The sequence below is a fragment of the Elephas maximus genome, chromosome X (genome assembly GCF_024166365.1).
Source record: "Elephas maximus indicus isolate mEleMax1 chromosome X, mEleMax1 primary haplotype, whole genome shotgun sequence".
Lineage (NCBI taxonomy): Eukaryota > Metazoa > Chordata > Mammalia > Proboscidea > Elephantidae > Elephas > Elephas maximus.
In genome coordinates, this window is record NC_064846.1 from 76,642,655 (window position 1) to 76,668,066 (window position 25,412).

Consider the following 25,412-nt stretch of genomic DNA (forward strand, 5'->3'; position numbering starts at 1 on the left):
ATCAGCATTTGTTGTTGTCATTGTTTTGGATTTTAGCCATTCTATGTTGGAAACCCTGGTAGCATAGTGGTTAAGAGCTATCTATGCCTAACCAAAAGGGCGGCAGTTTGAACCCACCAGGCACTCCTTGGAAACCATATAGGGCAGTCTACTCTGTCCCGTAGAGTCGCTATGAGTTGGAACCAACTCGATGGTAACAGGTTTGTTTTTGTTTTGTTTTTTTTGGAATAGGTATATAGTGGTATTCCATTGTTGTTTTAATTTGTACTTCCCTGTTGACAAACATATTGAACATCTTTTCATATGCTTATTTGCCATCTGTGTATCTTCTCTGTTGAGGAATCTTTTCCCATTTTGTAACTGGGTTGTTTTCTTATTGCTGAGTTTTAAGAGTTTTTTTGAATATATTTTGAGTATATATATTAGATATACTTTTTGCAAGTATTTTCTCCTAGTCTATAGGCTGTCTTTATGTTATCTTAACAGTATCTTTCACAAACCATAAGTTTTTAAGTTTTAATGAAATCCAACATATCAATTTTTTCTTTCATGCATTGTGATTTTGGTGGTATATCTAAAAAGTTACTGCCAAACCCAACATCACCTAGATTTTTCTCCTATAACTTTGCATTTTACATTCAGGTCTATGATCCATTTTGAGTTAATTCAATTGTTTTCTGAAAGGTGTAAGGTATCTGTCTAGATTGATTTTTTTGCATGTGGATATCCAGTTCTTCCAGCACCATTTGTTGAAAAGACTATCTTTTCTCCACTGAATTACCTTTGCTCTTTGTCAAAGATCAGTTGACTATATTTACGTGGGTCTATTTCTGGGCTCTCTAATCTATTCCATTAATCTATTTGTTTATTATTTTGCTAACACCACACTGTCTTGATTACTGTAGCCTTACAGTAAGTGTTGAAGTCAAGTAATGTTAATCTTCCAACTTTGTTTTTCAGTATTGTGGTGACTATACTGAGTCCTTTGCCTTTCCACATACACTTCAGAATCAATTTCAATATCCACCAAATAACTTGCCAAGATTTTGATTCAGATTGTGTTGAATCTATAGATAAAATTAAGAGGAATTGATATCTTAATATTAAGTCTTCCTATTCATGTACATAGAATATACCTCTATTTACTTAGGTTTTCTTTAATTTCGTCCATCAGTGTTTTGTAGTTCTCCTTGTATACGCCTTGTACGTATTTTGTTAGATTTATTCCTAAGTATTTCATGTTTTGGGGTACTGGGGGTGCAGCGGTTAAACGTTTGGCTCCTTGGAAACCTTATGGAGCAGCTCTACTCTGTCCTACAAAGTCACTATGAGTCGGAACTGACTCGACGGCAGTGAGTTTGGGTTTAGGTTATTTCATTCTTTAGGTGCCAATGTAAATGGTGTTGTGTTTATTTCAAATTTCCATTCTTCATTTCTGGTATATATAAAAGTAGTTGACTTTTGTATATTAACCTCATATCCTGCAATACTGCTATAATCACTTATTATTTTCAGGATGTTTTGGGTCGATTCTTTTAGATTTTCTACATAGACAATTATATCATCTGTGAACAAAGAGTTTTATTTTTTCCTTATCTGTTTATCTTGTATTTTTCTTATCTTATTCCATTGGCTAGGATTTCCAGTGCAATATGGAATAGGAGTGGTAAGAGGGAACATCCTTGCCTTGTTCCTGATCTTAGGGGGAAAGCATCTAGTTTCTCACCATTATGAATAATGACAGCTGTAGGCTTTTTGCAGACGTTCTTTATCAAGTTGAGGAAGTTCTCTCCTCTCTTCCTAGTTTGCTGAGAGTTTTTATCATGACTGGGTATCAGACTTTGTCAAATGCTTTTTCTCATCTATTGACATAATATGATTTTGTTTTTCTCTTTAGCCTGCTGACATGATAAACTACATTAATTGATTTTTCAATGATGAACCATTAGATCTGAAATACATCACATGTGGTCATGGTGTATAAATCTTTTTATACACTGTTGGATTAGATCTGCTAATATTTTGTTGAAGATTTTGACATCTATTACCATGAAAAATATTGTTCCATGGATTTTCATTCATGTATTCTTTTCTGGTTTTGATACCAGGGAAATGTTGGCCTCATAGAAAGTTAGGAAGCGTTTCCTCTGCTTCTGTTTTCTGGAAGAGATTGTAGAGAACTGATATTATTTCTTATTTAAATGTTTCAAAGAATTCACCAGCAATACCATCTGGGCCTAGTGGTTTCTGTTTTGAAAGGTTTTTAATTGTTGATTAAATTAATAGTTATAAACCAAACCCAGTGCCGTCAATTCCAACTCATAGCGGCCCTACAGAACAGAGTAGAACTGCCCCATAGAGTTTCCAAGGAGCGCCTGGTGGACTTAAACTGCCAACCCTTTGGTTACCAGCCGCAGCACTTAACCACTATGCCACCAGGGATAGGCCCATTCAAATTATCTATTTCTCCTTGTGTTAGTTTTCATAGATTGTCTATCAAAGAAATGGCCTAGTTCATCTAATCTATCAAATTTGTGAGCATAGGGTTGCTCATAATATTTCCTTATTATCCTTTTAATGTCCACGGGATCAGTTGTGATGGCTCCTCTTTTATTTCTGCTATTAGTAATTGTGTCTGCTCTTTTTTTCTTGGTTAGCCTGCCAGAAGTTTATCAATTGTATTGATCTTATCAAAGTAACAACTTTGGTTTTCTTGATTTTCCTGTTTTCAATTTCATTGATTTTTGGTCTGCTTTTTATAATTGCTTTTCTTCTGCTTACTTTGGATTTAATTTGCTCTTCTGTTCCTAGTTTCTTAAGGTGGAAGCTTAGGTTACTGATTTAAGATTGTTCTCCTTTTCTAGTCCATGCATTCAATGCTATAAATTTCTCTGTAAGCACTGCTTTTGCTGTATCCCACAAGTTTTGATGTGTTTTACTTTCATTTTAACTTAGTTGAAAATATTTTTAAATTTCTCTTGAGACTTTTTTGACTTGTGTGATTTAGAAATGTGTTGCTCAATCTCAAAAATTTGGGATTTGCTAGCTATTTTTATGTTACTGATTTCTAGTTTAATTTCATTCTGATCTGAGAGAATACTCTCGAGTTCTGTTCTTCTAAATTTGTTAAGATGTATTTAATGACTCAGGGTGTGGTCTATCATGGAGATGGTTCTGTGTGAGCTGAAAAGAATGTGTATTCTGCTGATTAGCAAGTGTTTTGCAATGTTTAGTTCCTGAATCAGTATCATATGAGAAATTTGTTAAAAATTCAGAATTCTAAATCAGCTCTAACAGATCTAATAAACTATGTTCTGGTGGATTCTGAATATCTACATTTTTTAAAACATTCCCCAGATGATTCTGGGGAACAGTAAAGTCTAAGATCCTACTTAGCACTATAAGGAAAGAGAAGAAAGGCCCCAGGAGTAGCACTTTTTACTAGCCTCTTTGTGTATGATCTGCCTCCCTCACGCTATTTAGTTACAACCTTTATAATCTTAACAAATTAACTAACAGTGGTGCTTTCTTCTACTCTTGCTGAGTTTCTAAATTTGGCTTCACATTCTTGTTTTTTGTCACCTTTATCCAAGATTCAGACCTCCAGTTTTCTGGCTTTGACCAGATAAACTGACTCTTTAATTCCTAATTAAAGTTTCCTTGCTTAATGACCTAGTTTAATGTTCATAACCTTTGGACTATACTCTGATTTTGGTTAATTCATCTATTATAGCTCAATTAGAAGCTCCTGAGTTTCTTTCCCTCATGGAAAGCTCTTACTTGTTGCATTTTGAAGGTAAAAATAATAAAGGCCTGTTGTTAGCAATGGATAAAACTGAGTTAGCTTTAAGGCTAATGTCACTGCGTATCTGCTTTATCACACTGGGCTGGTGATTGTGATAACTCTTGCTTATACTTACTGAAATTTCTAATGCAGTACTCTGGGTACCTAATTAACTTGGAATAGGAAGTGCCTCAGGATTAGGGATTTTAAATTGTATTAACCTAGAGGTTTTATAGTTGGACTTTACTTCCCGAGAGAGAATGGTTCCCTTACTGTCTAACCAAGGTATTTTACCATTTTATACTTTTGTCTTTATTCAAAGAAAAGAGTCTAAAAGCTCATGATTTTATGTTTCTAAGTGTTCTCTGAGATTATCAGCTAAATGTAGTCTTTTTACATAGTACTGCTGGCTATCATGACAGTTCTAAAAAATTTTCTTTCTCAAACACAGGCAGTCTATATCATAGCCTTCATGCATACAGAATTTAATAATGCACACGTAAGATTAATTACATTATCATAAAGAACTGCAGCAAAATTTCCTTGATTGTTCTCACGACTAATTTTTCAGCTGGAAAAAGTACTTTCCTCTCTAGTATGTGGTAGTTAAGGTGTTCATACTCTTCAATACAGTATTAATTGAACTCAATAGGGGTATACTAAAACTTTCTTATCTTTTATTAATATGATTAACATGTCATTTAACGGAGTCTTAAAAACATGCAAATGACTTGCTAATGGATTATACAAATTTTATTACAGTAAAATATTGAAATGTAATAGATTACGAGACTTTTAACACATCACTTACTCAAGTATCTTAATGAACTTTCCAGAGTTTTGGAACTCCATCCAATCAGAACTTGATTGAAAAAAAAATACAAAATCATAAACGGACAGTCCACATGTCAAGCCTTGTATTTTCTGTATGTTTTAACTTACCACAGTTTTTTTGCTCACTTATTGTTATCTGTTAACATCCTTTCTGTACAACCATTCATTGTACCAGGCTCTGACCTAAAAGTATACTTTTAAGAAAATTTTCGAAAGGCTGGAATCTTTCTTATAGATTAGGCAACATGAGAAATGATGATATTAGTCAAAATGGGGCATTTCTGACTGCCTAGGAAACCCTATTTGCAAAAGCTTCACTAGCTAAAAATTGCAGATTATTTTCATTGTTGTCCAGGAAGTTCACTGATAAATTCTGCACTGTTTTGATTATTTAATTCCATAGTTAAGTAATTTTCAGCAATTCTTAATTGTCTATAATAGTATTTCTTATATCTTTATGTGAATCAGAACATTTTTAGAATCTGAAGAAAGCAAAGAGAACCTCTCTCTAAAAAATATTCACATACAAAAAATATTTCATAGATTACTTGGAGTTTAAAAAGACCTAACCTCTAAGATAAAGTCCAGACAGAGTACTTATCCTGGCTTTTAAGACCCTCCATAATCTAGCCCTGAACTCCCTCCTCAGTGTAATTTTGCACTATTTCCAATGTGCATCGTTCACTTCAACCACACTGGAACCTACCATTTGAACATACTTTAAATTTCCCGCTTTTTGTATAAAAACTTGCTTGCTTATTACATGAAAAGTTACTGTATGTTTTCTCCCTACTTAGAATCCATTCATTCTCAAATCTGTATCAAAAGATATCCATTCCTGAAAACTCATCTCAAATCATATCTACTCCATGAAGCCTTCCAAAGTTGTTATGGCAGAAGGATTCTTTCTTGCCTTTGAATGCCTATAGGGTTCAAAGACTAAACAACTTAAACTGTTCTTATAATGTATTTCTTTCTGTGCCTATTAAAACTGTCATATGAACACATTTTATCTCAACAACTATATTATAAATTCTTAGTGGGAGGTGACATGCATTATTCATCTTTTCATTCACTAGAGTGTCTAGGAAAGAATAATGCATGTAATGGTGGAATTGTTACTGCCACTCACTCAGCCCTTGACTCATGGAGACCCCATGAACTATAGGATCTGACAATTGAGATCCATAAGGTTTACACTGGCTGATTTTTGAAAGTAGATTACTAGGCCTTTCTTCCTAGTCTTAGTGTGGAAGCTCCACTGAAACATGTTCACCATCATAGCAATATGCAAGTCTCTGCTGACAGACAAGTGATGGCTGCACTTCAGGAGCACTGGCATGAAACTGAACCTAGATCTCCTGCATGGAAGGCAAGAATTCTACCACTGAACCACCCTTGCCCTCATGAATGTAGTAGGAGCTCAACAAATACTTGCTGAATGAATGGAAAAATAAGTAACCGGTTTGTCAAATACTGTGATAGACCTCAGATTAGATTTAATAGCTGTAGTACCCAAAGTTTTATGTGAAAAGCTGTTATGTCACCCATGCAATTGTTTATTAGTGTTGTTACAGGTGCTATGATCAAAATTAACCACACAAGGGCATCTAAATGTCACTGTACTGACAACAACTTGGTTTTACAGGAAAAAGGTGGACAAGAGATTTAACAGGTAGCTCCTCTTTAGTGAGCTCTCAGGGGCATGACCAAGAGCCAATTATTCACATTAAAGACTTGCTGAATAAAATTTGCAAGATGTTTAATATGGCTACTGAGAAAACAATAGATGCTTCACATGCAGGATATAACAATCAAGAATGGAGAGGTTGAAGACAGCAAAAAGTTCATTCTGAACAGTAACATTTTTTAAAAATTAAGGGGAAAAAATCACTGTGACTAATAGTGACAGGCTAAGAAAGGTTAACCAGGAGTAACAAAGGACTGTGAATTCACTTCTGATAAAAAAAGATAGCTTCAATAAATAGGATCATTGGTACAGAGATCTTCCACTGCAAATGATAATAACATATACCTATTATATCTATGTACTGATTTGGGAAATGTAGATTTTACAATGTTTTCCAGGGTAAAACTTCTTGTAATACTTTTTTTTTTTTAATTTCAGTAGTACCTGTTAACATCCTAAAAATGCCAGACAACAGAATTAGATTCAAATTAGATTTTCTTTTAGTCACCTTTTCTGAGGTATTCTTTTTAAGTCTATTTACAAAATCTTATTTTCAACCACTAGGACTACATAATAGTTTCCATTTTCTTTACTGAAATTTTAGTCTGAATGAAAAAGAATCACTATTAATAAAATACATTCAATGGCTATATATTTCATTTTAGCATGGGCAATAAAGATTTTTATATAAGGAAGCCTGTCTTATACCTTTTTTTTCCTCCTGATACTTCTATGATATGCAAATAAACATAAAAAAATACTAGTGAGGAGGTGGGGCCAAGATGGCAGAGCAGTCAGATGCTTCCGGTGATCCCTCTTATAACAAAGACCCAAAAAGACAAGTGAAATGATTATATATGACAACCTAGGACCCCTGAACATCAAAGGCAAAGTTAGGAATCAGACTGAACAGCAGGGGGAAGGAGAGATGGGTCAGAAGTGGTGAGGAGTTGCCAGACCTGACTCAGCAGGAACCAGCACCCCTCAGGCACCATCCCCTGGCAAGATGGTGGTGGGGCTGGCAGTAGCGCTCAGGACACGGATTCCTCAGAGAGACAGCAAGCCAAACAGAGTTTACTCACACCTCAGGAATCAGCAAAAAACAGTGATCTCGGCAACAGATAAGTGCTTACGTCTTATTAACTGCACCCCTAGCCTCCAACCCGGCTTTAGTGGCTGTCAATTCCCTGGGCCTGAGGTGGGTCCTGCTGCACACCCTCAAACATTCTCCTGGCCTTGGAGAAGGAACAAATTAACAAATGGGGAAAAAATAATCTGCTGGATCCCCTAAGCTGGGAACTCAGGGCTGAAGCGACTCCTGTCCAGGCACAAATGGTCCAAGAACTTTGACTGACTTTCACCCCTGCATGGACCTGTGTGGGCCCATTTCAGTAACTTCGGCCCTTGTTGGCAGGCTCCAACAGTGTATCTGCCTGAGACCTGACTTCAACTGTTTCAGCTGTTGGTACAGAGGCAAGTATTTGATGCCCGATACTGCTTTTTTTTTTTTCACCTACCCTTGACAACTCAATGGAAAGTCAGAGGAGCAGAACTAAGGAAAGAGAAGTCAGAATTAGTGAGACTGATGATAAAACAATTGGCAACCAATATATTCAAAGAAAAATCAGATAAAAACTTAAAAAAATGAAGAAACCCTAAGAATCGTGTGGGACTCTATCAAGAGAAACAACCTACGAGTGACTGGAGTACCAGAACAGGGAGGGACAACAGAAAATATGGAGAGAACTGTTGAAGATTAGTTGGCAGAAAACTTCTCTGATATTGTGAAAGATGAGAAGGTACCTATCCAAGATGCTCATCGAACCCCACACAAGACAGATACCAAAAAGAAAGCCACCAAGACATATTATAATCAAACTTGCCAAAACTAAAAATGAAGAAAGAACTTGAAGAGCAGCTAGGGATAAATGAAAAGTCACCTACATAGGACAGTCAACAAGAATAAACATGGACTATTCAGCTGAAGCCATGCACACAAGAAGGCAAAGGGGTGATGTATATAAAGCACTGAAGGAAAAAAAAATTGCCAGCCAAGAATCATATATCCAGCAAAACTGTCTCTCAAATATGACGGCGAAATTAGGACATTTCCAGTTAAACAGAAATTTTGGGAATTTGCAAAAACCAAACCAAAATTACAAGAAATCCTAAAGGGAATTCTCTGATTAGAAAATCAATAACATCAGATATCAACCCAAGACCAGAACACAGGACAGGGCAACCAGATATCAACTCAGATAGGGAAATCACAAAAATGAATCAGGATTAAAAAAAATGCTCAAAACACAGAAACGGCAATGTTATGTAAAAGATGACAACATTAAAACAATAAAGAGGGACTAAAAATGTAGTCATAGATCTTTCATATGGAGAGGAAGTCAAGGCTATATAAAGAGGTAAAAGCTTGGTTTAAACTTAGAAAAATAGGGGTAAATATTACGGTACCCACAAAGGAGACTAACCATCCTACACATCAAAATAAAACACAAGAAAAACAAAGTCTCAGCAAACACAAAATCAACAATAACAAGAGGAAAAGGCAATATATAAACTACTCAGCACAAAAAATTAAGAGGAAAAAAACTGTCAACAACACACAAAAATAGGCATCAAAATGCACCATTAAACTCATACCCATCCATAACTACGCTGAATGTAAATGCACTAAATGCACCAATAAAGAGACACAGAGTGGCAGAATGGATAAAAAAACACGACCCATCTATATGCTGCCTACAAGAGACACATCTTAGACTTAAAAGATGCAAACAAACTAAAACTGAAAAGATGGAAAAAATATACCAAGCAAATGACAATCAAAAAAGAGCAACAGTGACAATATTAATTTCTCACAAAATAGACTGTAAAGTTAAACCTATCACAGAGGATAAGGAACAACACTATATAATGATTAAAGGGACAATATACCAGGAGGATATAACCATATTAAATACTGACACACCCAAAGAAAGGGCTTCAAGATACTTAAAACAAACTCTAACAGCATTGAAAAGTTAGATAGACAGCTCCACAATTATACTAAGAGACTTCAACACACCGCCTTTGGTGAAGCACAAAACATTCAGAAAAAAGCTCAAGAAAGTCATGGAAGATCTAAAAGCCATAATCAACCAACTTTACCTCAGAGACATATACAGAACACTCCATCCAATAGCAGCCAAATATACTTTCTGCTCCAACACACACGGAACATTCTCTAGAACAGACCACATATTAGGTCATAAAGTAAGCCTTAACGGAATCCAAAACATCAAAATATTACAAAGCATCTTCTCTAACCATAAACCTATAAAAGTAGAAATAACAGAAAAAGCAAGGAAAAGAAATCGAACATTTGAAAACTGAACACCTTGCTCAAAATTTACTGGGTTATAGAAGAAATTAAGGATGGAACAAAGAAATTAATAGAATACAATGAGAATGAAAATACTTCCTCTCAGAACCTTTGGGGCACAGCTAAAGCCGTACTCAAAGGTCAATTTATACCAATATATGCACATATACAAAAAGAAAAAAGTGCCAAAATCAAAGAATCATCCCTACCATTTCAACAAATAGAAAGAGAGCAACAAAAGAAACCCTCAGGAACCAAAAAAAAAAAACCAAGCCCGTTGCCATCGAGTCGGGGTCTGATTCATAGCAACCCTATAGGACACAGTAGAGAAGCCCCATAGAGTTTGCAAGGAGCGCCTCGTGGATTTGAACTGCTGACCTTTTCGCCAGCAACCGTAGTGCTTAACCACTATGCCACCAGGGTTTCCCTCAGGCACCAGAAGAAAGCAAATAATAAAAATCAGAGGAGAATTAAATGAAACAGAGAACAGAAAAACCATTGAAAGAGCTAACAAACAAGACCAAAAGCTGGTTCTCTGAAAAAACTAACAAAATCGATAAAGCATTGTCCAAACTGACAAAAGAAAAACAGAAGAGGAATCAAAAACCTGAAAAAGAAATGAGATGGGCGATATTACGACAGACTCAAATGAAATTAAAAGAAAAATATCAGGTTACCATGAAAAATTGTACTCTAACAAATTTGAAAACCTAGAAAAAAATGCACAAATTTCTAGAAACACACTACCTACCTAAAGTAATGCAAACAGAGGTAGAACAACTAAATAAATCCATAAGGAAAGAAGAGATTGAAAAGATAACTAAAAAACTCCCAACAACAACAACCAAAAACCCTTTGCCCTGACAGCTTCACTGGAGAATTCTACAAAACTTTCAGAGAAAAGTTAACACCACTACTACTAAAGGTATTTCACAGCATAGAAAAGGATGGAATTCTCCCAAACCCATTCTATGAAGCCAGCAGAACCCTGATACCAAAACCAGGTTAATACACTACAAAAAAAGAATATTACAGACCTACATCCCTCATAAACTTAGATGCAAAAATCCTCAACAAAATTCTAACCAAAAGAATTTAAATACATATCAAAAAAATAACTCACCATGATCAAGGAGGATTCATACCAGGCATGCAGGGATGGTTCAACATTAGAAAAACAATTAATGTAATCCATCACATAAGTAAAACAAAAGACAAGAACCACATGATCTTATCAACTGATTCAAAAAAGACATTTGACAAAGTCCAACACCCATTCATTATAAAAACTCTCATAGGAATAGAAGGAAAATGCCTCAACATAATAAAGGGCATTATACAAAGCCAACAGCCAACATCACCCTAAATGGAGAGAGTCTGAAAGCATTCTCCTTAAGAACAGGAACCAGACAAGGATGCCTTTTATCACCACTCTTATTCAGGATTATGCTGGAGGCCCTAGCCAGAGTAATTAGGCTAGATAGAGAAATAAAGGGCATCCAGATTGGTAAGGAAGAAGTAAAAGTATCCCTATTTGCAGATGACACGATTTTAACACAGAAAACCCTAAAGAATCCACGAGAAAACTATTTAAACTAATAAAGAGCTCAGCAAAGTATCAGAAAACAAGATAAACATACAAAAATCAGCTGGATTCCTCTACACCAACAAAGAGAATGTCGAAGAGGGAATCACCAAATCAATAACATTTACAGTTGTCTGCAAGAAGATAAAATATTTAGAAATAAATCTAACCACAGATGTAAAAGGCCCACACAAAGAAAACTACAAGACACTACTGCAAGAAATCAAAAGAGATCTAAACCAAATAAAACCAAACCCATTGCCATCAAGTTGATTCCCACTCAAAGCCCCACAGAGCTTCCAAGGAGCGCCTAGTGGATTTGAACTGCAGGCCTTTTGGTTAGCAGCTGTAGCTCTTAACCAGTATGCCACCAAGGTTTGCAAAAGAGACCTACATAAGTGGAAGAAACATACCTTGTTCGTGGATAGGAAGACTCAACACTGTAAAAATGTCTATTCTACCCAAAGCAATCTAGAGACACAATGCAATCCCAATCCAAATTCCAATGACATCTTTTTAATAAGATGGAGAAACAAATCACCAACTTCATATGGAAAGAGGCCCCAGGTAAGTAAAGCGTTATAGAAAAAGATGAACAAAATGGGAGGCCTCACACTACCTGATTTTAGAACCTATTATACTGCTGGAAACCCTGGTGGCGTAGTGGTTAAGTTCGAATCCGCCAGGCGCTCCCTGGAAACTCTGTGGGGCAATTCTACTCTGTCCTGTAGGGTCACTATGAGTCGGAATCGACTTGACGGCACTGCGTGGGTTTGTTGGGTATTATACTGCTACAGTAGTTAAAACAGCCTGGTACTGGTACAACAACAGATACATAGACGAATGGAATAGAATTTGGAATCCAGAAATAAATCCATCCACACATAAGCAGCTGATATTTGACAAAGGCTCAAAGTCAATTAAACGGGGAAAAGACAGTCTCTTTAACAAATGGCGCCGGCATAACTGGATATCCATCTGTGAAAAAATGAAACAAAACTTATAGCCTCACATGATACACAAAAATTAACTCAAAAAGGATCAAAGACCTAAATATAAAATCTAAATGATAAAGATCATAGAAGAAAAATTAAGGACAACGCTAGGAGCCCTAATACATGGCATAAACAGTATACAAAACAATGCACAAACAGCTGAAGAGAGACTAGATAACTGGGAGCTCCTAAAAATCAAACACTTATGCTCATCTAAAGATTTCACCAAAAGAGTAAAAAGATTACCTACTGACTGAGAAAAAACTTTTGCCTATGACAAATCTAATTAGTGTCTGATCTCTAAAATCTACATGATACTGCAAAAACTCAACTACAAAAAGACAAATAACCCAATTAAAAATGGGCAAAGGATATGAACAGGCACTTCACCAAAGAAGACACTCAAGCGGCTAACAGATACATGAGGAAAAGATCATGATCATAGCCATTAGAGAAATGTAAATCAAAACTACAATGAGATACCATCTCACTCCAACAAGGCTGGCATTAACCCAAATAACACAAAATAATAAATGTTGGAGAGGTTATGGAGAGACCAGAACACTTATACACTGCTGGAGGGAATGTAAAATGGTAGAACCACTTTGGAAATAGATTTGGCGCTTCCTTAAAAAGCTAGAAATAGAACTACCATACCACTTAGCAATCCCACTCCTTGGAATATATTCCAGAGAAATAAGAGCCTTCACACGAACAGGTATATGCATGCCCATGTTCACTGTAGCACTGTTTACCATAGCAAAAAGATGGAAGCAACCAAGGTGCCCATCAATGGATGAATGGATAAATTATGGTATATGCATACAATGGAATACTATGCAAGGATAAAGAACAATGATGAATCCATGAAACATCTCATAAAATGGAAGAATCTGGAAGGCATTATGCTGAGTGAAATTAGTCAGTTGCAAAACGGCAAATATTCTATGAGACCACTATTATAAGAAATCAAGGAATAGTTTAAACACAGAAGAAAATATTCTTTGATGGTTATGAAGCCGGGGAGGGAGGGAGAGGGTAATTCACTAATTAGGCAGTAGACAAGAACTTTTTCAGGTGAAGGGAAAGACAACACACAATACAGGAGAGGTCAGCACAACTGGACTAACCAAAAGCAAAGAAGTTTCCTGAATACAAACAAATGCTTCAAAGGCCAGGGTAGCAGGGATGGGGGTCTGGGGACCATGGTTTCAGGGGACATCTAGGTCAATCAGCATAACAAAATGTATTAATAAAACCTTCTGCATCCCTCCATGGTGAATGGCGTCTGGGGTCTTAAACACTAGCAAGTGGCCATCTAAGACGCATCAATTGGTCTCAACCTACCTAGAGCAAAGGAGAATGGAGAACACCAAAGACACAAGGTAAATATCCACCCAAGTGACAGAAAGGGCCACATAACCTGAAACTACACCAGCCTGAGACGAAAAGAACTAGATGGTACATGGCTACAACGGATGACTGCCTTGACAGGGAACACAGCAGAGACTCCCTGATGGAGCAGAAGAACGGTGGGATGCAGACCTCAAATTCTTGCAAAAAGACCAGACTGAATGGTCTGACTGAGACTAGACGAACCCCGGAGATCATGATCCCTGGACCTTCTGTTATCCCAAGACTGGAACCATTCCCAAAGCCAACTCTTCAGACAGGGATTGGACTGGACTATAAGACAGAAAATGATACTGGTGAGGAGTGAGCTTCTTGGCTCAAGTAGACATATGAGACTATGTGGGAAGCTCCTGTCTGGAAGTGAGATGAGAAGGCAGAGGGGGACAGGAACTGGTTGAATGGACACGGGGAATACAGGGTGGAGAGGAGGACTGTGCTGTCTCATCGGGGGAGAGCAACTAGGAGTACACAGCAAGGTGTATATAAGTTTTTGTATGAGAGACTGACTTAGTTTGTGAACTTCCACTTAAGGCACAATAAATTAAAAAAGAAAACAACACTAGTGAGATGTCATGTTTTCATTTGAAAACACCAATAAATACATACTACTTCTCCTGTAGCGTCCTCACTGATTAAAAAATAATAATGGTTTTCTGTTATACCCAACTATGAAATTGTTATTTTTTTTTATGCCCTAAAACTTGTTATAAAATAAATGGCAGTCACAATCAATATATTCTGCATAAAGTTATGACTTTGAAATTGAATATAGTTTTTAGATGCTGGCAGAACGTTTGCTGACTTCACTAGGATTGCCTTTAGGATATTATCTTGCTGCCAACATATAGGACTTAGGCATGAAGAAGGTAAGGGCCATTTGATTTTGACTCAATGTCCTTTTAACCATTTGCCAAAAACCTAAATAAACAAAGCAAACAAACAACAAAAACGCAGTTCTCACATTTGGATGGCCCTCTAGTATTGATTTATGAAATCTATTTACTAAGTCTTGCTGGAATACTGTATTTTTTTTTTTTTAGCAGAAATGTTGCAGAGATAACACAGACAGTCCCCGTACATCTTGCACCCAGTTTTCCCCATTATTAATATCTTAATTTGTTATAATTAATGAACCAATATTGATACATTGTAATTACGTAAAGCTCACAGTTTATTCAGATTTCCTCAGTTTTTACCTAATGTTCTTTTTCTGTTCCAGGGTCCCATCTAGGATACCAAATCATTTTAACTATCATGTCTCCTCAGGCTCCTCTTGGCTGTGACAGTTTCTCAGACTTTCCTTGTTTTTGAAGACCTTTAAAGTTTTGAGCATTACTGGTAAAGCATTTTGTAGAATTCCCCTCTAGTGTGTACTGTCTGATGTTTTTCACATGATTAGACAGTGATTATGTGTTTTGGGGAGGAATACTACACAGGTAAAGTGTCATTCTCATCATATCAAATCAAGGGCACACACTGTGAACATGACTTAGGACTGTTGATGTTTTCTGACTTATGACCTTGATCACCTGGCTGAGGTATTGTTTGTCAGGTCTCTCCACTGTAAAGTTTTTCTTCCCTCATCCCTCCCATACTATAATGAAGAAAGTCACTATGCACAGCCCATGCTTAAGATACAACATTCTGCTCTACCTCCTTGAGACCAGAGTATCTACATAAATTATGTGGACTTGTTTTACAAAGATTTATCTCTTCTCCCTCATTTATTCAATTCTTTGTTCATATCACCGTGGAATCATGAATATTTATTTTATACTTTGGGTTATAATCCTAAATTTCTTCTGTTGCTCAAATTGTTGCAGCTTTAGCTACTGCAGTTGATGCTTGTGTCCCTTTGACATATTCCCATCATTGTGGGGTTTTTCTTTTCTATTTTTTTTTTGAGCACTTAACTTACTTTATGAAACTACAAGATACTCCAAGATACTCCAGGATCATCTTACAGAATATTATATTTTGGTTTAAATTTCTTTATTGAGAATTCACTGTTCCCTAGTCTTGCATCTTGATTTCAATTTCCACCAGACTGAGTCCAGCACTATTAGATGGTGCCTGGCTACCACCACTGACTGCTATAACAGGGATCACAATAAAGGGACCCAGACAGAGGTGGAGAAAAATGTAGAACAAAATTCTAACTCACAGCAGAGCCAAGATGGCGGAATAGACAAGACACTTCTGGTGAGCCCTCTTTACAACAAAGACCCCAAAAAACAAGTGAAACCAGTATATTTATGACAAGCTAGGAGCCCTGAGCATCAAAGGCAAGCTTAGAAAATGAACAGAGGGGCAGGCAGAGGAAGAGACGGTTCAGAAGCGGAGAGGAGTTACTGGACCTGAATCGCGAGGAGCCCTCAGGCACCATTCCCGGAGTGGCAAAGGCGGGCTGCTACTAGCGTTCGGCCGCAGTTTCCTCAGGAAGAAGCAGACAGCCACACAGCCTACTCGCACCTCTGAACCAGAGAAGAACGGGGCTATCTGCAAAAGCCAAGTATTTGCGTATATTTTACCGCACCCCCACCCCAAGCCGGCTTCAGCAGCTGACTTCTCTGGGCCTGAGATAGGCCCTGTTGAGTGCCTAGAGCCACCCTCCTGGCCTTGGAGAAGGAATGAATTTGCAATTGGGGAAAAAGATAATTTGCCAGCTCCACTAACCAGGGGAGCTCAGGACAGAAGTGGCTCCTGTCCAGGCATAAATGGTCTGAGGACTTTGAGTACCTTTCCCCTATGCTTGGACATGTGTGGGCCTATTTCGGGAGAATAGGCCCTTGCTGGCAGACTCCAGCTGTTTCAGCTGTGTGGTGGAGAGGTGGGTGTTTGATGTTTGATACCACTTTGCCTGTTAAACAGGGTCCTCACCTTCACCTACCCACATCAGGGGCCTAAGGACTGGTGGCTCCACTCAGGTCACCCAGCCACCCACGACAGGGGCCCAAGGATAACTGGTACCTCCCAGTCCTTACAACCAAAAACACTGGGTGCCCATGGTCTGTCTGCAGAACCCACCCACCTGTATGCTCTAGGGAACAGGGACACACTTTCCTCAGAGACATATGGGGGATGATTCTCAGCCCCCTGACTTCTTCAGAGTGACACCTTCTGCAACCAGATACCAGTACCTACACCAATCACCCCTGCCCCTCTAAGACTGTAGGACAGAGCCTGTACCACACACTTGATGATCAGCTACCTGGACACCTGAGCTGAATTCATACAAGAAAAGTGAATGGACTCCTAGACTGATATACATGTTAACAGCTCTAGCCATCTGGAGACAGGATGTCAGAGCTCCAAAGGTGAAAATAATCAAGCTAGCTCACTCAATTCTAACCCACAAAAAAAGACCAGACTTACTGGCCTGACAGAAACTGGAGAAACTCCAAGAGTATGGCCTCCAGACACCCTTTTAGCTCAGTAATGAAGTCATTCCTAAGGTTCACCCTTCAGCCAAAGATTAGACAGGCCCATAAAGAAAACAAGACTAAAGTGGCACACCAGCCCAGGGGCAAGGACTAGAAGGCAAGAGGCGACAGGAAAGCTGGTAATAGGGAACCCAAGGTCGAGAAGGGAGAGTGCTGACATGTTATGGGGTTGGTAACCAATGTCACAAAACAATATGTGTAGTAACTGTTTAATGAGAAGCTAGTTTGTTCTGTAAACCTTCATCTAAAGTACAATAATAAAAAAATAAGAATTTTTTACTGGTATGTGTATATATACACACACATACACACCCACACACATATATAACCTTGCAACTGTTTTCACTTTTAAAGTCACAGGAAATACAGCAACAAAATAAGCATTAAAGGACAAATGTCTCAAGTGTATCGGAAAGAAGACAGGCATATTAAAACCCAGTTTAAGACACACTTTAAATCGAAGTAACAAGTGACTGACAGGCAATTTACAACAGGTCAATATAATTAATGTGTTATTCTCGAAGTCACATACTAAATACTACCATACAATTTGAGTACTCTCTTACCATTTCCAGATGCAAGAATGAAATACCTCTCTTTCATGTATCAAGAATAATAATTGTAAGTGCTTATTCATGATATTTGGAAACCCTGGTGGTGTAGTGGTTAAGTGCTACAGCTGCTAACCAACAGTTTGGCAGTTCGAATCCACCAGGTGCTCCTTGGAAACTCGATGGGACAGTTCTACTCTGTCCTATAGGGTTGCTATGAGTTGGAATCGACTCAACAGCAGTGGGTTTTTGGGTTTGGTGGGTATTCATGATATTTGAAGGAACATGGCTCTAAAATCTCTCCAGTTCCCTGGACAGAATGGACTCTCAATTTTTTTTAACTATTAAATTTATTTTAATGACTAAATATATATGCCATAACACACTGTCAAAAATGAAACATGAGGACCACAGTTGCCTCACTCTCAGGAGTGAGACTGTTAGTAGCAGGATTTGAGGTTAGAGATAAATACATTAAGTTTAAATTATTTATTGACATGCTCCAAATTTAGTAAAGCAATTGAATAACTTAAGTAATTCTGCACAGTACACTTTAAACCACAGACAAAGGAATTCATACCTAATCTTTCTAAAAACAATAATAAAATTGTAGTTTGTTCCTTATTCTTCATCAGCAGCATTCGAAGTAAGAGTATCCACTGTAAAATTAAGTAAAACAGGCCTATCCTCTGAACCTTAGAAAACCACATTATTTTTGCTATGTACAAAGATAAACAACAACAACAAAAGACATCAAACAAAATAATGTGTATTAATTGTGGATATAAACACACACTGTATTCACAAAGATTTTCCTTGAGAGCATGGGAAAATATATGTAATGTTCTTATTGCTTGACAGATAAGAATTACTTAAAAAGCTAATTATTATGTTTACAGTGAATTTTTTTTATTATTATTGTTACCTCCCCAAAGTCATCTCCTACCACTCTCCCCCTTAAGGACTTTCCTACAGCTGCACTGGCCAACTTGTGTTTCTTTGAGCATGTCATGTACACTCCCATCTTAAGGCCTTAGGGATCGTTGTTCTCTCTGCCTGGAAATCTTTTCCTGCAAATACCCACATGGTTCGCTTCACACTTTATGAGAAGGAATATTACAAATAAGTTTTACTGTTTTAGATGCAGGATTTCCCTTATGCATAAATACTTCCTAGGCAGATTCCATGTCACAGACGGGTTTGTATTGAGGGTGGAGACCCACAGGACATTTGGCCCTAGGCAAATAGTTTCATTAAGAAAGTAAATAAACCATCATGTGTCTGTATTCACAAAAGGCACAGGCATCTGTACATGAGGCTTATGGTCAGCTGGCTGAATAGACATATAGCCAAATGACAAAATGCCAGCATGGTTACAGATGGCTGGAAAGTCACCTCTGTGGCCATGGGCCAGGCAGGCGTGTGATGCCACAATCACAATAATCAGCAATAGGTCAGGGTGTATTTCTGATTTCACCAGTTGAGTTAAAGGATGTTTTGGATGTTCTTCAATGGACGACACAATGTAGGAATGTGTACAGCTGATTTGCACAGAAAAAGGTGGGTGGTGGATTAAGAGCCCTGATGGCATAGTGTTTAAGAGCTCGGCAGCTAACCAAAAGGTCAGCAGTTCGAACTCACAAGCCGCTCCTTGGAAACCCTACGGGGCAGTTCTACTCTGTCCTATAAGGTCGCTATGAGTCAGAACAGACTCAACAGCAACTGGCTTGGTTTTTTTGGTTTGTGGCACAATAGCTGTAACCTTTCGTTTGCTTCAAATTCTAGAGTTAGAAATTCTCATGGCTTCCTCGTTGACTTCATCTATCTCTCTCCTCAAATCCCACTTCATCATAAAGGCCTTTCCTATCTAAAAGGGCACCCTCTCCTTCACTACCATCCCTTTTCTTCATATTACCTACCATCACTTAACTATTGTATTTTCTGTTTATTTTTATTGCCTTTCTCACCCTCTTTGAATGTATACTCTGTGAAAACAGGTTCTCTGTTTTGATCCTGTTTTATCCACCAAACCAAAACCAAGCCTGCTGCTGTCGAGTCAATTTTGACTCATAGTGACCCTACAGGACAGAGTAAAACTGCCCCCATAGCATTTCCAAGGAGCGCCTGGTGGCTTCCAACTGCCGACCTCTTCGTTAGCAACCATAGCTCTTAAGCACTATGCCACCAGGGTTTCCGTTTTATCCACAGCACCTAAAAAAGTACCTGACATACAATGAGAGCTCAATCTTTGTGGAATGATTCTGAGTTTTACTCATCCAATCACCCTTTCTTTGGTTTATCACAGTATACAATGACAGCTACTCTTTCTTCCAGACAAAGGTCACTTGAAAACTGGAAGGGCTCAAGTGGAAGGGAATTTGGAGTGTTGTCTAACAGTGCTACACTGGCAAAAACATAAAAAATCACGTTATCAGTACAGTTGGTAGGTTATGCAAAAAACCCAAAGTCTTAATGGGTAGGATGAGGGCATAATCCCTATTACTGCCATTTCCTTATAACTAAACAGCTCTGTGAACCTTTGATTTTGTACTGGGACATTCTCTGGACCCATACACAGGCTATCTACATTTTACTCGATATCCACAAACACAATGTGGAGAAAACTGTATTTCTTACAATAAATCCAGTTTAGCATAATGTTAACAGTTTGACATCCATCTATATACTTATAAATCATTTATTTATGAGTAAATGAAAATTTATATATATTAGTATATATACTTGGAGCCCTGGTGGCACAGTGGTTAAGAGCTATGGCTGCCAACCAAAAAGGTCAGCAGTTTGAATCTACCAGCTGCTCCTCAGAAACCCCATGGGGCAATTCTACTCTGTCCTACAGGATCGCTATGAGTGGGAATCGACTCAACGGCAACGGGTTTTTTTTTAGTATATATACTAATGTAAATATATTAGTTATTTCATAACATTTCTGTCATCTAAGAAGCATGATCATAAGACACTGATAAAATATTTGTTGGAATACTACGGTTGAAATAAAGGAGGAAAAAGGACACTGAGCAGAGCAGTCATAGGGAAACAAAGATACAGAGTTAGGAGACAATTAGGACAAAAAGAAAATGAGAATTGAGTCCAGGTCTCTGATGACAAGCATACCAGTATGTGCATACTCGTAGTATGGAATCATGATACAGCGTACTTTCTAAAAAAATACATAACATACTTATAATTCACTTACATAGGAATGTATTTGGGTTTTTTAACCCCCAAAGCAACATATTAATGTAAGTTTATACCTGGCTTTAATTTCCTTTTTAGGACTAGTTGTAATTGTTGCATGTTAGTAATTCAGTCCATTCTCTATTCATTTTCTGTAGTATTTGTACAAAGCAGGATGGCTTAAAGAACCTTACTTTGCCCTGGGTATCAAAGCTCATATTGTACTAGTGGGATAATTCTCCAAACTGATATTTTTTAAAAATCACATGGGTTATACTGAAGGAATGGCAAGCTGCTGCCCACTTGTCAGGATCACTTCCTCCTGCCTGCCAATCTTCTTGAAGAGAGGCATCAGAGAGGCAGGATATCAGAAAGCTCCTTCTGGGACTCTCCTGGTCCTAGACATGGAAGCTTTAGGATATTTAGAATTTAGTAATAAGAAAATAATAAACCATATTTTAATTAATAAGATCCTCAGTTCACCCCTTCTCTTCTAAGATATCCTTAGCACATCTATAAAACCACTTCCTATATTAACTTAAGAAAACATTAACTTCCCACTAAAACCACAGAACATTTAACAGGACATTTTGTTGGAACATGAAAACTGTCAGGAGTAAAATCAGAAGAGCAATGTATATATTTCAAAAATACCACCTGGTGACCCTTTACATTTTATCCAGCATTTTCTTCCAGCAATTAATTTATTGTAAATATTCCCATTCTATAAAATCAATTCCGGGATCATCAAATAATTTTGTCAGGAGGTAACAGTGGATAAATTTGATTTCTCTACAACCCGGTCAAATGTGTTTAAAAACCTCCAAATTCAGCAGTTCTTAAAATTGTTGCTCAGGATGAGGAGAGATAATTTGAAAACTTGCTGAATCTAAAAATATGGGCTCTATATTACTTGGAAATCCTATTAGCTGTATCAAATATAACTTGCAATCCCAACAATTATATAGCATTTATTTAGGAAGATTTACACATTTCTTTATCTCTTAAGAAATCTATTTCACAATCTAATATTATACTTAAAGTCATTTGGTCAAAGTCTTCTGAATGTTTACATTTCAATAAGAAGATTGAATTCCTATAAAGGCATCATTCTGCACAGTTGATTTGTCCTGTTCCATACTGTTGTTATGCTACTTTAGTTTCTATTGAGATTCTGTTTTGAATTTATAGAAACAAGGCACTGTCAGGAAGATTGATATATTGAGGAAACTTATAATAAGAAACAAATTTGCAGTCATTCTCTTCTATACTTATGTAGAGACATACAGTATACCAAATAACCAGTTTTTCAAACAAATTAGCATAGCTTCATATTGAACTGTTATATAATTAAAATATATCCAAATATTTCTTTTTCTTTAGCACTTCCACACTTTAATTACATTGCCAAGATCATCAATTGTGTCTAAAACATGTTGGGAAAATAAAAATGTCTGATAATGAAAAAGAAAAATAAAGATCCACTAGGTTAAGTTGTATTTGACGATATTATAGGACAGAATGTAATTTTCTTCTACACAAACTATACTGGTGGATATGAAAGTAAATATAAAATCAAATGTTTTATGAACCATATGCAAAGTATACTATATTATTACTTGTTCCATTTTAATAGCTGACATTCCATTTCCTACTTAAAGATCTCATTGCTGTAAGCAGCATTTTATTACCTGCTGTAGGCAGCATTTTATTACCTGCTGTAGGCAGGCTATTTTCATGATCGCAAATGAGCTATAAAAGTATTACAACTTGAAATAAATCTCAAAATGCTAAAGGAAACTATTCCATATTCTCACATAGATAACATATCTATCAAGCAGCAGTACAGCAACTATGTACTAAGGAATGGACAAAGATGTGCTGAGCTGTCAAAGCTTTTATTTTGTCGGAGTTCGTCTAACTCACAAAGTCAGAGTTCGATGTGATTCATCGCACTTGCACAAAGAATCACAACAGCTATCTGAACATCGAAGCCACAGAAGATATTTACTTAAAATTAGTAATTATAATAAGTATCTTTTAAAACTGAAATAAAATTCCTAATTTTACACAGAAGTAAACTCACAACCTTTAAAATGCATTCCCTATTAACTATCAAAACATGCATATTATTCCTAAGTTTCCTTTATAGACTTACAGGAAAGGGGATCTTGGAGACTGATTGACTGTGTACAAATTCAGAGATTATTACAGCATTTTCTATTTAAACACAAAATGAGAGTATTAGAAGATAAGTTAACCTAGGATATGGTTTTTAGTTATGGGACTGAAAACTCCTACCTCGCTGTAGAATCTTCTATATTGTTGTCAGTGATCATCTCCAAATCCTGTGAGCGTTTCTCACAAGCTTCTTTGAATAAATTTTCCTCTGTAACTGTTTTAGGAGTATCTTCATTTGCTCGAAGGTGTTCTACCAGGTTTTGCTGCTGCCAGTTCTGAAGAGCTCTTTGATGGGCAGGGGCTGGTCCTGGCACTGGTGCCAGTATGTTGTGGTGGCCAGGACTGTTGCTTTTCTTCAGTCCGCTTCTGTCCCGAGAGTGGCTCTTCAACCTGCCCTGAACCGGGGTCCCTCTATGCTCATATCCTTCCTGCTGAAGGCAGCTTCCAGTGTTGGGTGAACCTTGAGAAGGATGACTAAACCACCTCCAGCGTAGCCTTAGGATCTGTTTCACATCAAACTCTTTCTTGCCAGACACTGACATTGTTGCAGGGGGAAAGGCAAAAGCCTTCTCTCACAGAAAGGAAACGGAGCCTTTGTTATCTGTTTCTCTGCCTCTTCTGTAGAACTAACAAAAGCACAAGTGCTGAGAGCAGCCTTTCTTACTTTCTCTCCCCCCTCCCCTGCCTGTGGTACACTGTGAATACTTCTAGCCTTCTAACTGAAGCAAAAAGCTGCAGCTAACTGTGTAGGTGGGAACCCATACAGACAGGATGATGAGGTCAGACCTTAAACAAGTAAATCAGCTTAGCACAGGAAAGCAGCTACCACAACACGCTCCAGCTGCTAGATTTGCACGCTGCAGCCCTCCTGCATGGACCTGCAAATATCTAACCCAGCTTCTTCCGTACCCTGAGTAGAGTAGCTGTGGCTTAAACCCAGGCAAGTGAGGAAAAGCAAAGTCTTTAAACTCACTTTCTTCTAGATTCCCTACACTGATTCCTCCCCCTGCCTGCCCTGTCAGATTCATTTCCTGGGTAGCCCAGTTGTAAAAATGTGCCACTTAGTCCTAGGAGATTTTGTGACAGGAGAATTCATTATGATCTATTTTTGGGTTTTTCTGAAGGAAATTTTGAAAATGGTTCATTAAGGGAAAGCTTATTATCAATCTCCTTGTGGCGGTTTTTAGTTATTTTTACAAAACTCTTCTGAAAGTAGGAATGCCTCTATATAAACATTTGCTTCAAAACCTGAACAGCTTCAGAAACACAACAAAGTGTTGGCTACCCATGATTACAATTACACATGCACACACACATAACCTACAAGGAAATGTAGAATTGGTAGTTTACATCTACATCTGAAGCAAGAAAGTGGCACTTTTCTAAGCTGCTTAGGTTGGAGATCTTCTCCCAGCGACAAAAACTTGAAAATGAATAGGCCATTTTGGCACCATGCCTGTATAAACACCTCCTTATCATGTCCTCTACTTTCACAGGCAATGTTAAAGGTTTATTTTCTTTTTTCAAAGGTCCTTAGGAGAGGATGCAACAGGGAGTATTTTGAATCAACTCCAAATCATCACACAACTTAGTAATAGCTATGCATAAAGTACTTTGGGATCCGAATCAAAATCACTGTTCTGTACAGAGGAAAATATTCCTGAAAAAATAGTCATGTATCAGGAATGTATTTACCAATGTCATTTTGAAATTAAGTTTGACCTTTACCCAGCTCTCATGTCATGCGTACATAAGGAGGAAAGTTGTACCAGTGCGTCCTTAGAAAGAATAATGACAATGTAAGGTTTTGGTTTTAGTTCTAGCTCTATATTTAATGAGTTGTGTGACCTTGGAAGAGTTACTTTACCTCTCTGCATCTCAATTTCCTCATACATAATTTGGAGAGGTTGAACAGGTCTCCAACAACACCAACATGCAGTAGATTAAAAAAAAAAAAAACTTGCAAATAGAGAAATTAATCTTTTTCTAAATTTTGTTAAATATTCTACCTGCAGTTTTCTATGAATCCAATAATCTTTCCCATTTGTCTCTTCTGTTTGTAGGTTTTCTCCCCTTGGACTATGAAGTTCATAAATATGCACTGACCGATATATACAAGCATACCTTGGAGATATTGCAAATCTGATTCCAGACCACTGCAATAAAGTGCATATCCCAGTAAACTGAGTCACACGAATTTTTTGGTTTCCAGTGCATATAAAAGTTAATGTTCACATTATACTGTAGTCTATTAAGTGTGCAATGGCATTACGTCTAAAAAAAGTACACATCTTAATTAAAAATTATTTATTGCTAAAAATGCTAACCATCATCTGAGGCTTCAGCAAGTTGTAACCTTTTT

General features: G+C 37.4%; 1 protein-coding gene across 1 annotated transcript in view; it reads right to left on the reverse strand.

Annotated features, from left to right (window-relative positions):
- The window catches only part of KLHL4 (kelch like family member 4), a 132,552-nt gene extending 108,806 nt beyond the window's left edge, over positions 1–23,746 (reverse strand). The window contains exon 1 of the mRNA XM_049872709.1: positions 23,171–23,746. Coding sequence (XP_049728666.1) covers positions 23,171–23,592 — 422 coding nt within the window. The 5' untranslated portion in view covers positions 23,593–23,746. The remainder of the gene's footprint in view (positions 1–23,170) is intronic.
- Positions 23,747–25,412: the final 1,666 nt, after the last annotated feature.